The sequence below is a fragment of the Microcaecilia unicolor genome, chromosome 1 (genome assembly GCF_901765095.1).
Source record: "Microcaecilia unicolor chromosome 1, aMicUni1.1, whole genome shotgun sequence".
Lineage (NCBI taxonomy): Eukaryota > Metazoa > Chordata > Amphibia > Gymnophiona > Siphonopidae > Microcaecilia > Microcaecilia unicolor.
The window spans coordinates 62,862,602-62,884,494 of record NC_044031.1 but is presented as its reverse complement, the minus strand read 5'-3'; the positions used below and the strand labels follow the sequence as shown (position 1 = coordinate 62,884,494).

At 43.5% G+C, this 21,893-nt stretch overlaps 1 protein-coding gene across 1 annotated transcript in view; it reads right to left on the bottom strand.

The window, feature by feature from the left end:
• Positions 1 to 2,880: 2,880 nt before the first annotated feature.
• The window catches only part of VILL (villin like), a 147,969-nt gene continuing 128,956 nt past the window's right edge, over positions 2,881 to 21,893 (bottom strand). Inside the window, exons 19-20 of the mRNA XM_030197890.1 lie at positions 14,559 to 14,846; positions 2,881 to 3,594 (exon numbers count right to left, since the gene is read on the bottom strand). Coding sequence (XP_030053750.1) covers positions 3,481 to 3,594; positions 14,559 to 14,846 — 402 coding nt within the window. The 3' untranslated portion in view covers positions 2,881 to 3,480. The remainder of the gene's footprint in view (positions 3,595 to 14,558; positions 14,847 to 21,893) is intronic.

The window sequence follows — 21,893 nt, the reverse complement described above, 5'->3', positions numbered from 1 at the left end:
CCCTTTTTAAACTCTGCTAAGCTAACCGCCTTCACCACTTTCTCCGGCAACGAATTCCAGAGTTTAATTACACGTTGGGTGAAGAAAAAGTTTCTCCGATTTGTTTTAAATTTACTACACTGTAGTTTCATCGCATGCCCCCTAGTCCTAGTATTTTTGGAAAGCGTGAACAGACGCTTCACATCCACCTGTTCCACACCACTCATTATTTTATATACCTCTATCATGTCTCCCCTCAGCCGTCTCTTCTCCAAGCTGTATAGCCCTAGCCTCCTTAGTCTTTCTTCATAGGGAAGTCGTCCCATCCCCGCTATCATTGTAGTCGCCCTTCGCTGCACCTTTTCCAATTCTACTATATCTTTCTTGAGATGCGGCGACCAGAATTGAACACAATACTCAAGGTGCGGTCGCACCATGGTGCGATACAACGGCATTATAACATCCTCACACCTGTTTTCCATACCTTTCCTAATAATACCCAACATTCTATTCGCTTTCTTAGCCGCAGCAGCACACTGTCAGTATTAACATTAATCAGATAATATGAATATATCACCTGCATTTTTGAGGTAATATTGAAATAGAATGTTATTGAATGGACGAGGGAATACAGTATTTCTAGGATGAGCGGGACAAATTGCTTGTTGTTTTGGCCGCTGTCGGTGACAGGGTGCTGGGCTCGATGGACCCTTGGTCTGTCCCAGCATGGCGATGCTTATGTACTTATCTAATGCCTCCCTTTATCTGCATCTTTCATCATGAACCTCCCTGCAGTGCATCAGAACCTGGTTTCTAGCTGGCTCTAAATGCTTCCTATGATGACTGAAAGCAAGTCATTTGCCGTTTAAAACCAATTAGAAAATGGCTCTCAGTCACATTGGATAAGAGGACTATTGAAGGATATGTCCATGCCAGACTGGGCATGATGAGATAGAGACATGGCACTTGCTGAATATGGTACTTGTTGAAATGTTTATAGACAAAACAGGGTGAAAACAGAGACCCTGCATGTAAAGTACTTGCATGAGTGGAGGAGTGGCCTAGTGGTTAGAGCACCGGTCTTGCAATCCAGAGGTGGCTGGTTCAAATCCCACTGCTGCTCCTTGTGATCTTGGGCAAGTCACTTAACCCTCCATTGCCTCAGGTACAAACTTAGATTGTGAGCTCTCCTGGGACAGAGAAATACCCAGAGTACCTGAATGTAACTCACCTTGAGCTACTGCTGAAAAAGGTGTGGGCAAAATCTAAATAATAAATAAAATAAATGTAATAAAAATGTAAACCACTTAGATTGTGTATATCAAATCCCACTACCCTACCTTACTCTTAGCCCTGATATTCATTCAGCGGCGGTCAGTGTTTTTCGCCAGATATTGAATGCTGGGCCATGCGTAGGCTTCACATTGAATACCCAGGTCTGTGGCAATACCTAGAAGTTATGCGGGTATGACCAATGTCCAGCTCCATATCCGCATACCTAAGTGGGTAAATTTAAGAGGGCTATTCACACTGGTCCTACTTGCTCAGTTTGGTCTGTGGGCATTGGCAGTGAATATCACCAGTGCCTACATAACTTCCAGGACTTTCCTGATTGTTCCCGGCCTGCTCCAGCACTGCCCAGGCAGTATTGGGATGGTCAGAGCCAATATTCAATAGCAGTGCTAACTGAAGTGCCGCTGAATATTGGCGGCAGGCCAGCCTAGTGTGGTCTAAGTGGGCAGGAGTTTCTGCTGCCTGCTGAAACCATTCTGAATATATACAATTGCTTCAGATTTCTTGTTGACACACATTTCAGCATTATTGGGCCAAGAAGGCACACTTCAATACACTATCCGGCCAATATTTAGAGCGAGTTAAGCAGCCGGGAACAGCTGCTGACCAGTTACCTCGCTTGTCGATGGCAAACTGATCATTTTCAGCGGCATTTAACCGATTACTATTGCTGAAAATGACCGGTTAGAGCCAAACTGCAAGCCGGCTATGTCAGGGGCTTTCCGGTGGCAAAGTCCGGCTAGGTAACCAATATTCAGATGTAATCGGCCATGGTTAGCGCATAGATATCTGTCCTATCTTTATTCACTAGCCCATGGCTGGTTAAGTCTGAATATTGACTTAACCAGGCATGCGTTAGCTGGCTTTTAAATAAACGGAAATTCAATGCTGAAGCCCGGCCTTGAATTTCTGGTTTTAGCATCAGTGGCAGACAAAAAAACCCACTGTCTGCTGAATATTGGGGGTATGAGTCCAATTTACTAAGCTATTTTCTCACAGATATAGAATGGGAAGAAAGAAGGTGTGAATCAGGCCTTAAATAAAAGAGGTGAAAGCAAACCAACCTGTTATTAAAACAATCTGTTCTCAACAAGGTACATCTGTTACATTTTAACTAGACAGATAGCCAGCCTTATCCACACTCTGGAATCAAAGTCCTGTTTGCCTCTCTTTTAAACTTACTCCGTAGGTGGGAACTGTATTTGCTTTGAAAGTTCTACATGGACTTTTCATTAACAGTGCCTTTGGCGATAGATCTCATGTTACAAAAGTGAGGCTACCTCATGATTTCGTGTTGCGGCTGCTAATTCTGCTGGCTAAAATCAATTTCTACTCAGTAAAGTACCACGGTCATCATTCACCGACAGCCACAAAATTCACAGAGGTTTGAAGGAATTTAAGTTAGAGGAGAAAAGGAGTGAACAAGGCAAAAACAGGAGCCGAAAGACAGGCATGTCTGCATTTTGATAAATCTGGCTCATGCTGTCCTGTATCTGCAATTCTGCATCACTGCACCAGCCATGTCATAACAGACATTGCTCATGTTTTCAGATCTTTTTCTTTAATTATACAGCATATTCTAGCCAATAACGTCAAACACACAAACTGTGAAATTCTCCAGACAGGCTTTAATGTTTAACAGCACATTATCAGTCATTTTTTTTTCTTGTTGAGAAAGGCATATTGTACCTGCTAATTGGCTCTCAGGTCATTTGTGGGATTTTGGTCAAGCCCCTGGCTTTGTGGCTCTTGTAATGTGATAATTCTAGTCATGGTTAGAAGCACCGTGTGGTCAGGTGGCAGATTAAAAACAATCTCCCCCCATTTTCAACCCCATATAAGTCTTTGCCCTAACTGTATCAGACATAAGCAGTGGCCAAGATTGTGTATATTTAAAAAATAAAATAAAAACAGAGATAGCCCACTGATCCTGCTACAATGGCAACATGTACAGAAACGTAATTCTCACTAACCCATAATTTTAGACAGTGAAAAACCTACAGGTAAAAAAGAGTTTGGTAAAACACCTGCTAACTAGCCCTGTTTACATAAAAATGTAATACCTTTTGTCAGTCTTGCCCTAATATATATTTAGAAAGTTTGGCGTTCGGTTTTCTAAAGACATGGCAGAGTGATTGCAGCTGTTCAGTACACCAAGCGCAGGATTGCGCCCACGCTGCAGTGTCATTCAGTGCTCGGGCTGGATCTTTAGAACAGTCCAGTCTGCTTTTTCAGGTTTTGCTGCTTCCATTTGGGCAACTTGTAGAAATCGGCCTTGGTCATCTTCATAATGTTAAGGAAATCTGCGTCAGACAGGTACATCTGTACAAAGTACAAAGGCAAAAGGAAGGGATGAGGAAGGTATCAGAATCCAGGCTAGGCCGCTCAGTGCAGCCGACTCTCTATTTCTGAGTTGCTTGATTTGATTTATTAATTTGATATATTGGTTTTGACAATTAGTAATGAAGCAGTTTATAACTGAATGAAAATACAGTTTAGATATACAATACATCTTCCCTGGGATTCTATATATGGTGCACAAAATTGAGTGTGAAATTTGGGCATGTGCCCAATTTAATTGAGTAATGAACCAATTAGTGCTGATAATTAGGTGCTAATAATTATTGACGCTAATTGGCAATAATTTGAATTTATGTGCGCATCTTGCTACATGCTATTCTATAAACATGCGCATGTATTGAACTCCGTGATACTATAACACCACAGTCCGTGCTGATCACCAAACAATCTCATCTGTTCTTGCTATCCTCTTTATGTTCCTTCAAGTGGTCCCTACCCTTCCAATCTCAACTTTTATTCTGGAGTCTATCAACACCGCTCCGGTACCATGTAAGTCACATTGAGCCTGCAAATAGGTGGAAAAATGTGGGGTACAAATGTAACAAATAAATAAATAAATAAATAAATTCTTGAGTGTGGCTCAAAAAAGGGGTGTAGCCATGGTAGGGACATGGGCAGGTCATTGGCGTTCCAGGCACTGGCAAGCAGTATTACAGAATACGCCAGATCAGCACCTAATTTAGATGTGGGGATTTACACCAGGTTTCAGTTAGTGTAAATCTTCACGCCGAAAAGTTAGGTGTCGGTCCCGGTGCTAGATGCTATTCTTAAAACCTACAATTATCAGTTGAAGAAATCTAAAACTTTTCTCTTTTCTGCTCGCATTGAGAGATCTCTAAATCCCGCTAGGGAGACTTTCTCTCTCTTTCGAAATCTGACATCCTTTCCACAAGTAGGTAAGAAATCTGCTAATAGGACTTGCTCCCCCACTGTGGAGGAAATGTCTCAATACTTCACTGCCAAAATTTCAGATCTTAGTTCTCTGCCCACCACTGACTTGACTATTCTGCTCAGTCCCTCTGAGCAAAACAGTTTAGCTTTTCAGTCTCTCCATGATGCCATTTCCCCATTACCATCATTTCCCAGAGCTCCTTTATCTGGTTCCTTCTCATGATCCTCATTTCAATTGCAAACCCCGGTTTCACTCACCAAGACGCTCTCCACTATGCATAGTACCACCTGTGCCCTTGATCCTTTTCCTTCAGCCTGGCAGAAACTCCCTGATTTGTAACTACTTTCTAAGATGCTTTTATTGATTAATACAAGCCTTCTTGTTGCCAAGTTCCTCTTTTCTGGAAAGCAGCAATTGTTCGTCCTATTCTTAAGAAACTTACCCTTGATCCCCAGTCCCCAGCTCATTATCATCCTGTGTCCAATCTGTGCTCTCTTTCTAAAGTACTAGAAAAATTTGTTTATGTCCAATTCTCCTCTTTTATTGATAAATCCCTGGCCCTACACCCCAAACAATTGGGTTTCAGAGCTCATTACAGCACTGAGACTGTTCTCACTGCACTCCTCAGTGAAATTCACTCTCACTTTGACAAACATAACATTGTCTTAGCAATTTCTCATGACATATCATCTGCATTTGACTTGCAGGCTTATTTTCGAAAGAGAAAGACGCCCATATTTCGACCCAAATCGGGAGATGGGCGCCCTTCTCTCATGGGCGCCCAAATCGGTATAATCGAAAGCCGATTTTGGGCGCCTCCAACTGCAGTCTGTCGCGGGAACAAACAAAGTTGACGGGGGCGTGTCGGAGGCGTGGTGAAGGCGGGACTGGGGTGTGTTTATCGGCTGAGGAGAGATGGGCGCCCTCGGCCGATAATGGAAAAAAGAAGGGCGGCAGTAGCGAGAATATGGGCCACTTTTTTTGGACCCTTTTTTTTCACGAACAAGTCCCCAAAAAGTGCCCCAACTGCCCAGATGACCACCGGAGGGAATCGGGGATGACGTTCCCTGACTCCCCTAGTGGTCACTAACCCCCTCCCACAAAAAAAAAGAACTTAAAATTTTTTTTTTCCCAGCCTGTATGTCAGCCTGAAATGTCATACCCAGCTCCATCACAGCAGTATGCAGGTCACTGGAGCAGTTATTAGGGGGTGCAGTGGACTTCAGGCAGGTGGACCCAGGCCCATCCCCTCCTACCTGTTACACTTGTGCTGGTAAATGTGAGCCCTCCAAAACCCACCCGAAACCCACTGTACCCACATATAGGTGCCCCCCTTCACCCCTTAGGGCTATGGTAGTGATGTACAGTTGTGGGGAGTGGGTTTGGGGGGGGGTTGGGGGGCTCAGCACCCAAGGTAAGGGAGCTATGCACCTGGAAGCAATTTGTGAAGTTCACTGCAGTGCCCCCTAGTGTGCCCGGTTGGTGTCCTGGCATGTGAGGGGGACCAGTGCACTATGAATCCCGGCCCCTCCCATGACCAATTGCCTTGGAGTTGTTCATTTTTGAGCTGGGCGTCGTCGGTTTCCATTATCGCTGAAAACCGATACCGCCCATCTCAAATCTGCCCAAATCCGATGCATTTGCCCGGCACCAACCATATTATCGAAAGAAAAGATGGACGCCTGTCTTTTTCGAAAATACGGTCTGTCCCGCCCCTTCGCGGACCCGTCCTCGGAGATAGTCGCCCATGGAGATGGGCGTCCGCATTCGATTATGCCCCTCTTGGTGGACCATTCTCTTTTACTTTCTTGTCTTGCTTCACTTGGGCTATCAGGCTCTGTCTTCTCTTGCTTTTCTTCATTTCTTACTGGACGCTCTTACCAGGTAGTTAGGCATATAGATAGCTGGGTGGCTGGTGGACGTGAGGATCACCTGGTGACTTGCCTGCCTGGTGTGAAGGTGGCGGACCTCATGCATCACCTACATAGGATTTTAGATAGTGCTGGGGAGGAGCCGGCTGTCTTGGTACATGTGGGTACCAATGACATAGGAAAATGTGGGCGAGAGGTTCTGGAAGCTAAATTTAGGCACTTAGGTAGAAAGCTCAAATCCAGAACCTCTAGGGTAGCATTTTCTGAAGTGCTACCCATTCCACACACAGGGCCCAAGAGACAGGCAGAGCTCCGGAGTCTCAATGCGTGGATGAGACAATGGTGCAGGGTGGAGGAATTTAGATTTGTTAGGAACTGGGCAACATTCTGGGGAAAGAGTATCTTATTCCGAAAGGATGGGTTCCACTTTAACCAGGGTGGGACCAGGCTTCTGGCATCTGCATTTAAAAAGGAGATAGAGCAACTTTTAAACTAGAAACGGGGGGAAGGCTGACAGTCGCTCAAAAGCGCATCGTTCGGGATAAGGTATCTTTCAAAGATATCACCAAAACAGGGAAGATAGGGTATCCCAATACTGAGGTTGCAAAAGAGACGGTAGTAGATCAGGTGACCTTAAATAAAAATAAAAATCAGACAAAATATTGCAAATTAATACTGTCAAGTACTGAGCATGATGTAAATAGGAACAACAAACATAGTTTGAAATGTCTATATGCAAATGTCAGAAGCCTAAGAAATAAGCTGGGAGAGTTAGAATACATTGCACTAAATGAAAAATTAGATACAATAGGTATCTCTGAGACTTGGTGGAAGGAGGATAACCAGTGGGACACTGTCATACGGGGGTACAAATTATATCATAGTGATAGGGTGAATCAAATTGGTGGAGGGGTAGCATTGTATGTTAAGGAGAGCCTTGAATCAAATAGACTGAAAATTCTGCAGGAAACAAAACACATCTTGGAATCCCTATGGATTGAAATTCCATGTGTAAAGGGGAAAAGGATAATGATAGGAGTGTACTACCGTCCGCCTGGCCAGGATGAACAGACAGATGTAGAAATGTTAAAGGAAATTAGGGAAGCAAACAAACTGGGCAACACAGTAATAATGGGTGATTTCAATTACCCCGATATTGACTGGGTAAATGTAACATCGGGGCATGCTATGGAGGTAAATTTCCTTGATGAAATCAAGGACTGCTTTATGGAGCGGCTGGTACAGGAGCCGACGAGAGAAGGAAAAATTCTAGATCTAGTCTTTAGTGGAGCGTATGATCTGGTGCAGGAGGTAATGGTGCTGGGGCCGCTTGATACAGTGATCATAATATGATCAAATTTGATATTTGCTTTGAAGTAAGTATACACAGGAAATCCAATACATTAGCGTTTAACTTTAAAAAAGGAGACTATGATAAAATGAGAAGAATGGTGAAAAAAAAAACTTAGAAGAGCAGCTTTGAGGGTCAAAAATTTACATCAGGCGTGGATGCTGTTCTCCAAAAACATCACCCTGGAAGCCCAGGCCAAATATATTCTGTGTATTAAAAAAGGAGAATGGGAGACCAAATGACAGCTGGCATAGTTAAACCATGAGGTGAAGGAAGCTATTAGAGCTAAAAGAAAATCCTTCAGAAAATGGAAGAAGGAACCGACTGAAAATAATAAGAAACAGCATAAGGAATGGCAAGTCAAATGCAAAGCACTGCTAAGGAAGGCAAAGAGGGACTTTGAAAAAAAGATTTTTTTAGGTATATTAAAGGCAAGAAGCCGGCAAAAGAATCGATTGGACCGCTAGATGACCGAGGGGTAAAAGGTGCGATCAGGGAAGACAAAGCCGTAGCGGAGAGATTAAATGAATTCTTTGCTTCGGTCTTCACCAAGGAAGATTTGGGAGAGATACCGCTGCCAGAAATGGTATTCAAAGATGACGACTCAGAGAAACTGAATGAAATGTCTACAGACCTAGAGACATTGCCGAAGGGTTACAAGGTAAAGTTTGCCTTTTTGCAGATGACACCAAGATTTGCAACAGAGTGGACACCCAGGAGGGAGTGGAAAACATGAAAAAAGATCTGAAGAAGCTGGAAGAATGGTCTAACATTTGGCAATTAAAATTCAATGCGAAGAAATGCAAAGTGATGCACTTAGGGAGTAGAAATCCAAGGGAGGCGTATGTGTTAGGCGGGGAGAGCCTGATAGACACGGACGGGGAGAGGGACCTTGGGGTGATAGTATCTGAGGACCTGAAGGCGATGAAACAGTGCGACAAGGCGGTGGCCGTAGCGAGAAGGTTGCTAGGCTGTATAGAGAGAGGAGTGACCAGCAGAAGAAAGGAGGTTTTAATGCCCCTGTATAAGACGTTGGTGAGGCTCCACCTGGAGTATTGTGTTCAGTTTTGGAGGCTGTACCTTGCGAAGGATGTTAAAAAAATGGAAGCGGTGCAAAGAAAAGCTACGAGGATGGTATGGGAGTTGCGTTCCAAGACGTATGAAGAGAGACTTGCTGACCTGAACATGTATACTCTGGAAGAAAGGAGGAACAGGGGTGATATGATACAGACGTTCAAATATTTGAAAGGTATTAATCCGCAAACGAATCTTTTCCGGAGATGGGAAGGCGGTAGAACGAGAGGACATGAAATGAGATTGAAGGGGGGCAGACTCAGGAAAGATGTCAGGAAGTATTTCTTCACAGAGAGGGTGGTGAACGCTTGGAATGCCCTCCCGCGGGAGGTGGTGGAGATGAAAACGGTAATGGAATTCAAACATGCGTGGGATATGCATAGAGGAATCCTGTGCAGAAGGAATGGATCCACAGAAGCTTAGCTGAAATTGGGTGGCGGGGGGGAAGAGGGGTTGGTGGTTGAGAGGCTAGGATAGGGGAGGGCAGACTTATACGGGGTCTGTGCCAGAGCCGGTGATGGGAGGCGGGACTGGTGGTTGGGAGGCGGGAAATACTGCTGGACAGACTTATACGGTCTGTGCCCTGGAAAAGACAGGTACAAATCAAGGTAAGGTATACACATATGAGTTTATCTTGGGCAGACTAGATGGACCGTGCAGGTCTTTTTCTGCCGTCATCTACTATGTTACTATGTTATGTAATGGGGCAATTTGACAAATTGAAAAGTAGCAAATTTCCTGGATCGGATGGTATTCATCCCAGAGTACTGATAGAACTGAAAAATGAACTTACGGAACTATTGTTAGTAACATGTAATTTAAACGTAAAATCGAGCGTGATACCGGAAGATTAGAGGGTGGCCATTGTAACGCTGATTTTTAAAAAAGGCTCCAGGGGTGATCCTGGAAATTATAGACCGGTGAGTCTTACGTCGGTACCAGACAAAATGGTAAAGACTATTTATAAAGAACAAAATTACAGATCATATTCAAAAGCATGGATTAATGAGACAAAGCCAACATGGATTTAGTGAAGGGAAATCTTGCCTCACCAATCTATTACACTTCTTTGAAGGGGTGAACAAACATGTGGATAAAGGTGAGCCGGTTGATATTGTGTATCTGGATTTTCAGAAGGCGTTTGACAAAGTACCTCATGAAGGACTCCAGAGGAAATTGGAGAGTCGTGGGATAGGAGGTAGTGTCCTATTGTAGATTAAAAACTGGTTAAAAGATAGAAAACAGAGAGTAGGATTAAATGGTCAGTATTCTCAATGGAGAAGGGTAGTTAGTGGGGTTCCCCAGGGGTCTGTGCTGGGATTGCTGCTTTTTAACTTATTTATAAATGACCTAGAGATGGGAGTAACTGGTGAGGTAATTAAATTTGTTGATGACACAAAGTTATTCAAAGTAGTTAAATCGCAAGAAGATTGTGAAAAATTACAAGAGGACCTTACAAGACTGGGAGACTGAGCGTCTAAATGGCAGATGACATTTAATGTGAGCAAGTGCAAAGTGATGCATGTGGGAAAGAGGAACCTGAATTATAGCTACGTAATGCAAGGTTCCACATTAGGAGTCATGGACCAAGAAAGGGATCTAGGTGTCGTTGTTGATGATACATTGAAACCTTCTGCTCAGTGTGCTGCGGCAGCTAAGAAAGCAAATAGAATGTTAGGTATTATTAGGAAAGGAATGGAAAACAAAAATGAGGATGTTATAATGCCCTGGTATCGCTCCACGGTGTGGCCGCACCTCGAATATTGTGTTCAATTCTGGTCACCGCATCTCAAAAAAGATATAGTGGAATTAGAAAAGGTGCAGAGAAGGGCGACAAAAATGATAAAGGAGATGGGACGACTTCCCTATGAATAAAGGCTAAAGCGGCTGGGGCTCTTCAGTTTGGATAAAAGACAGCTAAGGGGAGAAACGATAGAGGTTTATAAAATAATGAGTAGCGTGGAAAGGGTAGACGTGAAGCATCTGTTTACTTTTTCCAAAAATACTAGGACTAGGGGGCATTCGATGAAGCTACAAAGTAGTAAATTTAAAACGAATCAGAGACTATAAATAAAGAGTTGTGCTAGGGGTGGGCGGGTGTTGGGGAGGGTGGGCAGGCTGAATACTAAACTAGGTAGTGCAGTGTCTGCTAGAGGCTATCTGTTAATGCTGTGGTACAAAGTTCAAGTTTTAAAACTAGGGGGAAAAGAGTATGGAGATTAGTTGATAAAGTTTGCTGTTTTATAGAACATAGAAACATGACGGCAGATAAAGGCCAAATGACCCATCCAGTCTGCCCATCTTCTGTAACCCCCAATTCTACCTGTTCCTAATAACGTTATATTTTTATTCTGCCTATCACTAACCTACAATTCCTCCTTTAAACTCCAATCTTTAAGTTTCCAAAGCACAAAGGAAAATAGTGTTCACTTACCAGAGAAATGTCCTCTTCTCTCAGAAATTCTCATAAAGAAAGTTCAGTGGGACCTTTCCTCTTTATATAGTTTTGAATTTAAGGGGACTTTTTCAAAAGAGGCTCTTTCAAGCTAACTCAGGAATCAGGTTGCCCTTGGTAACCTATGCAGGTATTCTATCCTGCTTATAATCGAACGAGAAAAACGCCCAAGTTCCGACCTAAATCGGGAGATGGACGTTTATCTCACAAAAACGAATAACGCGGTATAATCGAAAGCCGAACTTGGACGTTTTCAACTGCACTCCATCGCGTAAGCGTACAAAGTTGTCGGAGGTGTGGTGAAGGCGGGACCAGGGCATGGTTATCACCCGAACAGAGATGGGCGCCTTTCGCCGATAATGGAAAAAAAGTATGCGTTTGTAGCTAGAATTTAGGGCACTTTTCCTGGACCCTGTTTTTTCACGAATAAGGCCCCAAAAAGTGCCCTAAATGATCAGATTACCACCAGAGGGAATCGGGGATGACCTCCCCTGACTCCCCCAGTGGTCACTAACCCCCTCCCACCACAAAAAATGATGTTTCACAACTTTTTATTTTCACCCTCAAATGTCATACCCACCTCCCTGGCAGCAGTATGCAGGTCCCTGGAGCAGTTGTTAGGGGGTGCAGTGAACTTCAGGCAGGTGGACCCAGGCCCATCCCCCCCTACCTGTTACAATTGTGCTGCTTAATGCTTAGTCGTCCAACCCCCCCCCCCCAAACCCACTGTACCCACATGTAGGTGCCCCCCTTCACTCCTTAGGGCTATAGTAATGGTGTAGACTTGTGGGCAGTGGGTTTTGAGGGGGATTTGGAGGGCTCAATACACAAGGGAAGGGTGCTATGCACCTGGGAGCTCTTTTACCTTTTTTTTTGTTTTTGTAAAAGTGCCCCCTAGGGTGCCCGGTTGGTGTCCTGGCATGTGAGGGGAACCAGTGCACTACGAATCCTGGCCCCTCCCACGAACAAATGCCTTGGATTTATTCGTTTTTGAGCTGGGCGCTTTCATTTTCCATTATCGCTGAAAAACAAAAACGCCCAGCTCACAAATTGTCGAATAAAACATGAACGTCTATTTTTTTCGAAAATACTGTTCGGTCCGCTCCTTCACGGACCCGTTCTCAGAGATAAACGCCCATGTAGATAGACGTTTTCGTTCGATTATGCCCCTCCACGTCCTCACACCTTAACACCTAATTGAGGTCACTGGCCGTGCTACCTCTCCAGCAACCAAAGAACAGAAACTGTCTTTTTAGAACAAGGTTTATTAATTATTGCTTATCATTTATTGCACTTGCTATACCGCTTAGTTACATGCAAATTAAAGCGGTTTACAAAAAAAAGAAGAAGTTAATATAAACAATAACAAAATGGAAAATAAAAAGGAACATCATTCAGTTGATAGGAGAGAGCTAGCTAATAGTATCAGTTAACACTGAAGAGACAGTTTCCCTCATCATACAAACCATAGCAGTCATACACCAAACAGCTATCAAGTACATTAATATAAAAAGTCACGACAATTTAAAAGAGAAGGCTTCTGAACCAACTTTGACTCTCATCGCAGTATCCACACATCAACCTAATTGATAAAAAGCTTGTTGGAATAAATAGGTTTTCAGCTGAGCACGAAAACTAATGAATGATGATTCCAACCGGAGATAATTCCATAATGCTGATGAGAGAAAGTAAAAAGCACTGGATCTAGTGGATTCCCACCTAACTTTTGAAGGGTGTGAGAGGACTAACCTATTATCCTTTAGTGATCGTAGGGTGCGAGATGGTGTATAAGGAATAACCTGTGAAGAAAGGTAACTAGAAAAACCACTGTGAAAGACTGTGGGGCCATTTTACTAAGGCGTGTAGGTGCCTATGTGTAATCAACGCATCAATTTGAACTACCGCCTGGCTACCGTGAGCCCCGGGTGGCAGTTCCATTTTTTACGTGTGTCCGATACGCATGGCAGAAAATATTTTTTATTTTTTACCGCATAGCGCTAACTGGGTGGTAATCGGCAATGTATGCGTCCTGGCGATTACTGCCCGGTTAACGCGTGAGACCTTATCGCTAAGTCAATGGATGACGGTAAGGTTTCAGGCCCAAAATGGACGCACGCCAATTTTTATTTTGCCGCACGTCCATTTTGGCCAAAAAATGCCATTTTTGCAGGCGTGCTGAAAAATGGACCTGCACGCGTCCAATACACGCGCCTACAACAGCGCAGGCCATTTTTCAGTGCACCTTAGTAAAAGGACCCCTTTAGTTCTAAAATTTAGCAGCAGCCAGAGACGTTTCTGAAGAAAGGGTGAAACATTGGCTCCCCATTAAAGCCAAGGTCTCATTCAAACTATGTACCTTTATATTCCAGATATTGCATGGACTGGCTCCAGATTATATGAACCATTTAATAGAAATATCTTCACATAATGCCTTCTCATACTTCGTCCACCAACATTTTAAAAAGTGGTATATAAATCAATACTTTCTGCTCATTTCACCTATTTTGGAACCAAATGTTGGAACTCTCTCCCAAAATCTATTAGCAGTGGCGTAGGAAGGGGGGGGGGGGGCGGTGGGGCGGTCCGCCTTGGGTGCACGCCGCTGGGGGGGTGTCGTCTCCGTTGGGTCCTTGCTCCCTCTGCCCCGGAAAAAAGGTTACTTCCTGTTCCGGGGCAGAGAGAGCAAGGAACCAATGGAGCCGACGCAGCTCCCAGCGACATAGGCTCGGGGGCGGATTGGCCCTCCCGCCTGCCCGCCCCTCGCTGCCAAAGTAAGCTACGATGTGTTCCGGCGGGGAGGAGGGTGCGCGCCAGAGGGGGGGCGCCGTGCGCAGATGAGGGGGGGAAACCGTGCTGCACCCTGGGGGGGGGGGGGTGCGCAGTGGCGACCCGCCCCGGGTGCCAGCCGCCCTCGCTACGGCACTATCTATTAGATTTCATTCTAACTACTTACAGTTCTGAAAATTGCTAAAAACACATTTCTTTAATAATTCAGTCCAGAATTCATTACATTAGTTAATATAACAATAACTAGTTGATAACCTTGTTTCTTTTCTGAATTGTGAATCTATCAATATGTACACTTTTGGTAGTTTATTTGCTAATCTGTTTCTCTCAGCCACTTCATCATACTTCTTCACTATTGTTTAAATCTAAACTCTGTATTTTTTATATAAATCGTAAGCCACATTGAACTCGAGCATGTTTTGGGGATAATATGGGATATAAATGTCATAAATAAAAATAAAGCATGATGGGAATTTATAGCAACGTATTTGTTACCTCTTTTTTAGTTGGATCCACCCCCTCAGGTAGGTCATCTGGAGTTTTGTGCAGGAGCAGGTCTGATGAGTACCACTCATTCCCGTTGCTCTCCACTGGGAACACTGGATTGCTTCCGCCATTGCTGTTGACTGGGCTGCCATTGCTGTTGACTGGGCTGCCATTGCTGTGGGCTTGGTTGCTATTTCTGTGAGGCTTGTAAGCAGGAGGTGTGCTGGCTCTTTCAGAAGTCATGGGGCCACTGGGCTTGCTTGCACTCCTTTTATTTAGGTCAGTATTATTCAAGTCCTTCAAGAAAAACAAACAGATCAGTGCCTAACGCTGAGATTATAATCACTACTACTACTACTACTAATCATTTCTATAGTGCTACTAGACGTACGCAGCTCTGTACACTTGAACATGAAGAGACAGTCCCTGCTCAACAGAGCTTACAATCTAATTAGGACAGACAAACAGGACAAACAAGAGATAAGGGAAAAGTAAAGTGAGGATGATAAAATAAGGGTTCTGAACAAGTGAATAAGGATTAGGAGTTAAAAGCAGCATCAAAAAGGTGGGCTTTTAGCTTAGATTTGAAGACGGCCAGAGATGGAGCTTGACGTACCGGCTAAGGAAGTCTATTCCAGGCATATGGTGCAGCAAGACAAAAGGAACGGAGTCTGGAGTTAGCGGTGGAGGAGAAGGGTGCAGATAAGAGAGATTTACCCAGTGAACGGAGTTCCCGGGGAGGAATGTAGGGAGAGATGAGAGTGGAGAGGTACTGAGGAGCTGCAGAGTGAATGCACTTATAGGTCAATAAGAGGAGTTTGAACTGTATGCGGAAACGGATAGGAAGCCAGTGATGTGACTTGAGGAGAGGGCTAATATGAGCATAACGACACTGGTGGAATATTAGTCATGCAGCAGAATTTTGAACAGATTGAAGAGGAGAGAGATGGCTAAGTGGGAGACCAGTGAGAAGCAAGTTGCAATAGTCTAAGCGAGAGGTGATAAGAGTGTGGATGAGGGTTCTGGTAGTGTGCTCAGAAAGGAAAGGGTGAATTTTGGTGATATTATCGAGAAAGAAACGACAGGTTTTAGCAGTCTGTTGAATATGTACAGAGAAGGAGAGGGAGGAGTCGAAGATGACCCCAAGGTTACGAGCTGATGAGACAGGAAGGATGAAAGTGTTATCCACAGAAATAGAGAATGGGGGAAAAGGAGAGGTTGGTTTTGGGGGAACCAATCAAACATTTAGTATATAATATTACTCTATGCTGCAGTGTTTCCCTTGTCAAATGGTAGTTGTGTGAGCCTAGTTCACAAAGTTGTAGCAAGGGAATGTGCTTTTATACAACTGCCCTTCTGATATGCCTCTAAATGTATTAACATATACCCCCAGATTCTATATATGGCGCCCAAAATTGAGCACCAATATTTGGGTGCCAGTCCAAGATGTGTGCCTGACTGCTTAACGAGCTAATTAGTGCCAATAATTGGATGCTAATTGGCACCAATTTGAATTTGTACACACATCTTGCTTTGCACTGTTGTAGAACAATATGCATGCAAATTCCATAGCGTGAAACCTGAAAGGGGGTGTGGCCATGGGAGGGACATGGGCAGGATAGACGTGTTCCTAAAATTTGCGCACAGTTATAGAATGTCAGGGATGTGTTGCCCATATTAGGCACCAGGAATTACAGCTGGTTTCAACAGGCGTAAGTCCTAGTGGCCATTATAGAATAGCTTTGAGCACTGATTTTTTTCATTGTCAATTTTTGAGCATCATTTACTGAAACCTAGCCCATAGTCCTTATGCACAAGTTTAACCAGAGTGAGCGGAGCTGTTCCTGGTGGCAGGGTTAGCATTTACCCAGACATATTATAAAATATGTCCGTAGGCACTTTAAATTAAGTTGGAAAACTGGGGAGTGCATAAAACAGATGTAAATATATGCTGGCATACTCCCCGAGGCCATTTTTAAAGTGGAAGTACATGCATATTTTCATTTTGAAAATATGCAAGTACCTGCAAAGGGAAATGTATGCATGCGGTTTAATTTAAAACATTTGTATTCCACCTTTATGTTCAGGGATGTAGGAGTGTACCTAGATTGGTTGTCACCCAGGGCGGAGCACCCCCCTCCTCCAGGTTCCTCACCCCTTCCACCTGCCCGCCTGTCATCCACCGCCACCTCCCTCCCTCCAAGCAGTAAGGGGGTGTACTGAGCATTTAAATACAGCAGAAAATCACACTGTCCAAACAGACTTGATATCGTGCAGATGTATACCTTAAACAAAATGGGTGAGAGTGGGAAGCCCTGAGGCACACCTCAGTTTAATGACATCACTCAACACTCATTCCATTTTGTACCACTACAAAAGATCAATCAGTTGGGACTGCTTGGAATCAAGTCGCAGACTTTCCACTGATCCCCATAGAGTAAATGGGCCATGAGGATCTCATGATCTACCATGTCTCATGTGGCATAAAGATCCAGAAGAAACAGCAGACCCTTATCACCATTCTGCATATCTTATCCATCAGGGCCACAAAAAATGTCTCCTCATTAAAGCCAAACTGCACATTATCTAAGCATCCCATAGTACCTAGGTGATCTCTTAACTGCTCCATCACCCATGTTTCTGTAATTTGGCTAGTGCTGATAATCTGAAAAGTTATTGGAAGTTTTCTAATCTAGAGGCCCTCATACTAAGCTGTATAAGTGCCTACGAGTGCCCAACACGCATCAATTTTGCGTCGCCGCCCGGCTACCATGTGGCCCTTGCGGTAATTTCATTTTTGACACGTCTCTGCTACGTGTGCCAGAAAATATTTTTATTTTCTGGTGCGTGGGTGGTAATCGAGCAGTAATCTGCATTTTACGCGCGTAGACCATTACCGCCCAGTTACCGCATGAGACCTTACTACTAGGTCAAGGTCTCAGACCCAAAATGGACACGCGGCAATTTTCATTTTGCCGCACATCCATTTTCGGCAAAATTTTTTAAAAGGCATTTTTTGACAGGTGCGCTGAAAAACGATTCTGTGCGTGCCCAAAACATGCGTCTACACTACTGCAGGCCATTTTTCAGCCCGCCTTTGTAAAAGGCCCCCTTATTGAGATCTAATTGTCTTTTTTTAAATGGGGGCAACGTGTTCGTTTCAATGCACCTAAATAATCTCAATGACGAAGGGATCTCTTAATATCATTAAAAATTCACCCCTCCTGTGGGAGATGTTTATATACGCAAGCAGAGCATAGGTCCAAAATAACCTGGCCATTCATAAAGCACCTAAGCAAGTTTTGCCTGTTCACTACCTTCAGGAAGGAAAATGTATGCCAAAGTTCTGTTTGAGTAGCAATGTATTTGACTCCTCTTCCTCGGCCCTGACATACATTGGACCTGCTCGACATAAAATCCAGTTTGAACCTATCAATCTCATTAATAAAATGATTCTGCTAATTTATCACTAGTCATGCAGGATTCCATACAGAATCCCTTAGAATTCCCCCCACCCCCCAGCCAATAAACTCTGAGCCACTTTATAAAGTTCCCTAACAATACAGCTTGGACTATTTATTTAGTTAAATATTTGCTTTTCTTTTTAAAAATTGTAGCCTTATATTCTTTTACATTTCGATCTCCATCTAACTTTAGTCACCTGGCATTTCGTCTTCAAGCAACAAAGGTCTAAGGGGGAAGTTAGCAAGTTATGGTAAAATACTGCATTTTACCAATACTTAGGGTTTTGTTCACTAAGCCATGCTAGAGGCACGCTAGCATTTTTAGTGCGTGCTAAGAATTAGTGCACACTAAATGCTGGAGAAGCCCATAGGAATATATGGGCATATCTAGCTTTTAGCATACGCTAAAAATGCTAGCGTGCCTTAGTAAACAGCAGGGGCGTAGCCAGACTTCGGTGGGAGGGGGGTCCAGAGCCCGAGGTGATATGGAAACTTTGGTTGATGTCGTTGGTGATTTCCATTAAATCATGTTTAAACGGAATGTATATCGTTACGTCATCTGCGTACTTAAGATCTTCAGATTAGCTTGCACAAGACAAATTTTCCATATTCTTAGTTTTCACTCTCAGTGTTACCAAGTCTTTTACTGTATCTTCAAGCACATTCCGGATTCTATTCAAGTTAAATTTTACTTGTGACATCTCTTCTAAAAAATTGGCATTTTTTTTGCTCTAAGTCAAACTTTTTTGGGAGAAAGTACAGATTTCTTAATCTCACTTACTTGGGCACACAATGTAGATCCCAATTGTTATATAGCGTTAGGAGCCAGCTTTGTGGGTCCTCTGGGAGCATGAGCACCCCCAATATTGAGCAAACTCCTCGACTGCATCCAAGGAGGTGAAATTTCTATGGGATTTAGCATCCCTCTATCATTTTGAAAAGTTGGCTCCTATGCGCTTCATATCAACTCAAGCGAAAAAGCGGCTGGTTTTTGCAGGTAGAAACCCTCTGTGGCAGTCTCCGTTATTTGCTTAGTTTCTTCAAACTGTGCTTGTGAACTCCATGTTCCACTCTTGTCTACTCCAGGAGCTAGCTCTAAATCGAGATCTTCCCATGGCACTTGAACAACACCCATAACGGTTGAAGGAGATATGATAGAAGTCTATAAAATAATGAGTGGAGTGGAATGGATAGACGTGAATCGCTTGTTTACTCGTTCCAAAAGTATTAGGAATGAAGCTACAAAGTATTAAATTTAAAACAAATTGGAGAAAATATTTCTTCATTCAATGTGTAATTAAACTCTGGAATTCATTGCCAGAGAATGTAGTAAAAGCAGTTAGCTTAGCAGGGTTTAAAAAAAGGTTTGGATAGCTTCCTAAAAGAAAAGTCCATAAGCCATTATTAAGATGGACTTGGGGAAAATCCACTGCTTATGTCTAGGATAGGTAGCATAAAATGTATTGTTATGTTTTGGGATCTTGCCAGGTACTTGTAACCTGGATTGGCCACTGTTGGAAACAGGATGCTGGGCTTGATGGATCTTCGGTCTGTCCCAGTATGGCAACACTTACGTTCTTATGTTCAAAAGGTGGGCCTATGCCTCCCAAAGTGGGTAATGCAGGATCCAGCTGATTCATCCATCCAGAGCCTCCTGGATAGTTGCTGCAGATCAGTACTAAGAGAGTTGTGAAGCCCAAGTGAGTCATTGATCATTTATACCAGCGTCAACTCTGCTAGGCATGCTGCACCAAAAGCAGCTGGAGCAGTAAGGCAGACCACATGAAGATGCATTGAACTAGAGGAAACAGGCAGAGCTCTTCAGCCACCAACATTGCCACTCCCCTGCATGCTTAGTTCAGTTGCTGTACTGAGCATGTGCGAGAGCTGGCATTGGCAGCTGAAGCATATCTGCTGACTTAAGTGCTGCTAAGACAGCACAGGCGGAACTCATGCAGGAGACCTCTTTGGCTAGCGGGGCTTAGTAGTCCTGCCAGATATTGCAGCAGAGGGGGCCCAAGTCAAAGGTGAGGGGGCCCAGGCCTCTGAGGCCCCTTCCTATAGCTACACTCTGTAGAGTGGTCCTAGAGGACTGCAGAAGGATGGATACAGTCTCTTTCCATAAAAGCAGAAGTAAGGAGGATATTGGGAACTATAGGCCGGTTAGTCTGAGGCGAGTAACAGAGTTGTTCAAAGTACTAGGTCAAAGTACTTAAGTAAAAGTAAAAAATAAATGTATATCTTAATACTTAAGTAAAGATAAAAGTACAGTGAAGAACACATTAAAAAATTTACTTAAGTGAAAGTAAAAAATGTATTGCCTAATTAATATAATACTATTGTTAGTGTTTTTTTTCCAACAACCTTATTGCTTTACAATTCAATCCACTTTGCTTTTAGTAAAACTACATGTCTGAAAATGACTGTCACTCATTTGACTGCGCTTCATAATCCAGCGCTGCTAAAAAGGTATTCAACAACTGCACTAGCAGAAAGTGGATTATTCAGTCTAATAAACGGTTGCTTCAAATCAGGTCAGGTTGCAGTCTTACTGATATCTTCTGATTGGTTGGCACAGCCAGTGGCGGGAGGCGGGGATGGTGCTGGGCAGACTTATACGGTCTGTGCCAGAGCCGGTGGTGGGAGGCGGGACTGGTGGTTGGGAGGCGGGGATAGTGCTGGGCAGACTTACATGGTCTGTGCCCTGAAAAGGACAGGTACAAATCAAGGTAAGGTATACACAAAAAGTAGCACATATGAGTTTATCTTGTTGGGCAGACTGGATGGACCGTGCAGATCTTTTTCTGCTGTCATCTACTATGTTACTATGGGTCTGCAAGTATTGATCAAGGAAATCTCTGAAACACTTAACTTCTGTACAGCAAAGAGTACTTTGTCATCATTATTTTCATTATCAGCTGCATTAGAAGTAGTGTTAATTCATCACTTGCATCTTCATTTTTATCTTCATGATCATCATCATCATACTGTCCAATTACAGAGAAGGCTTTCACAAAATTGGAATCATTGCCTGCTGTTGTTCTAACAAGTTTGTCTGATGGCAAACTCTGTTTGAATATCATTCAGAACTGATGTAAGAACTCTGAATGTGTGGGAACTCTTCAGTCTTAGGACCATTGAAGCAGACTTCATCTCTAAAGACTATCAATCTGGTAAGCAGTCACCCCAATGTAAAATTTTCCATGGGATGATCAGCAGTCTGTTGTGATAGAGACAGGGCAGGCCCAAGGCAAGATGCTGCTTGAGGCGGAGCTAACATGCCACCCCTCCTTTTGCGGTGCTTTACCTCACGGTGACGCTCCAAACCCGGCAGCGGCAGTGATTCCCCTATGCTGCCCTGCCACCGCTGTCACCCGCCTCTTCCCTTTACTGTGACTGCCTGAGCCTCTGACAAAACAGGAAGTTACATCACAGAGGTGGCCTTGTCTCCGCTTTAAAGTGACCCAACTCATCACTGTTCTGTTTGGCTGGAGACTAGCAACCAGTTCAACAAACACAGGCAACTCCATTGTTTTGACAGGCTGTATTCACTGAACAGTAAAATTTAAGATGAGATGATCCACTGTTTGAGTGATGAGGTTTGTGATAGTAAAATCCTGTTCCCGGTTTTGCTGTTTCATTTGGTGTACTGAGGAATCTTCAATTATATCTCACTTTCACTTTTTACTTTTAACTGCAAGTAGTAAAAGTAGTAAAAACTGGCAAAATTATTACTTCAGTAAAAGTAAAAGTAACAAATGTTATCCTGTAGTTCTTTACAAATAAAAGAGTAAAAGTGACAAATTTTTACCTACGTACAGTAACTAGTCACATACAGGGCCGTGCCTAGGGTCTCTGGCGCCCTCCTGCAGACTATCAG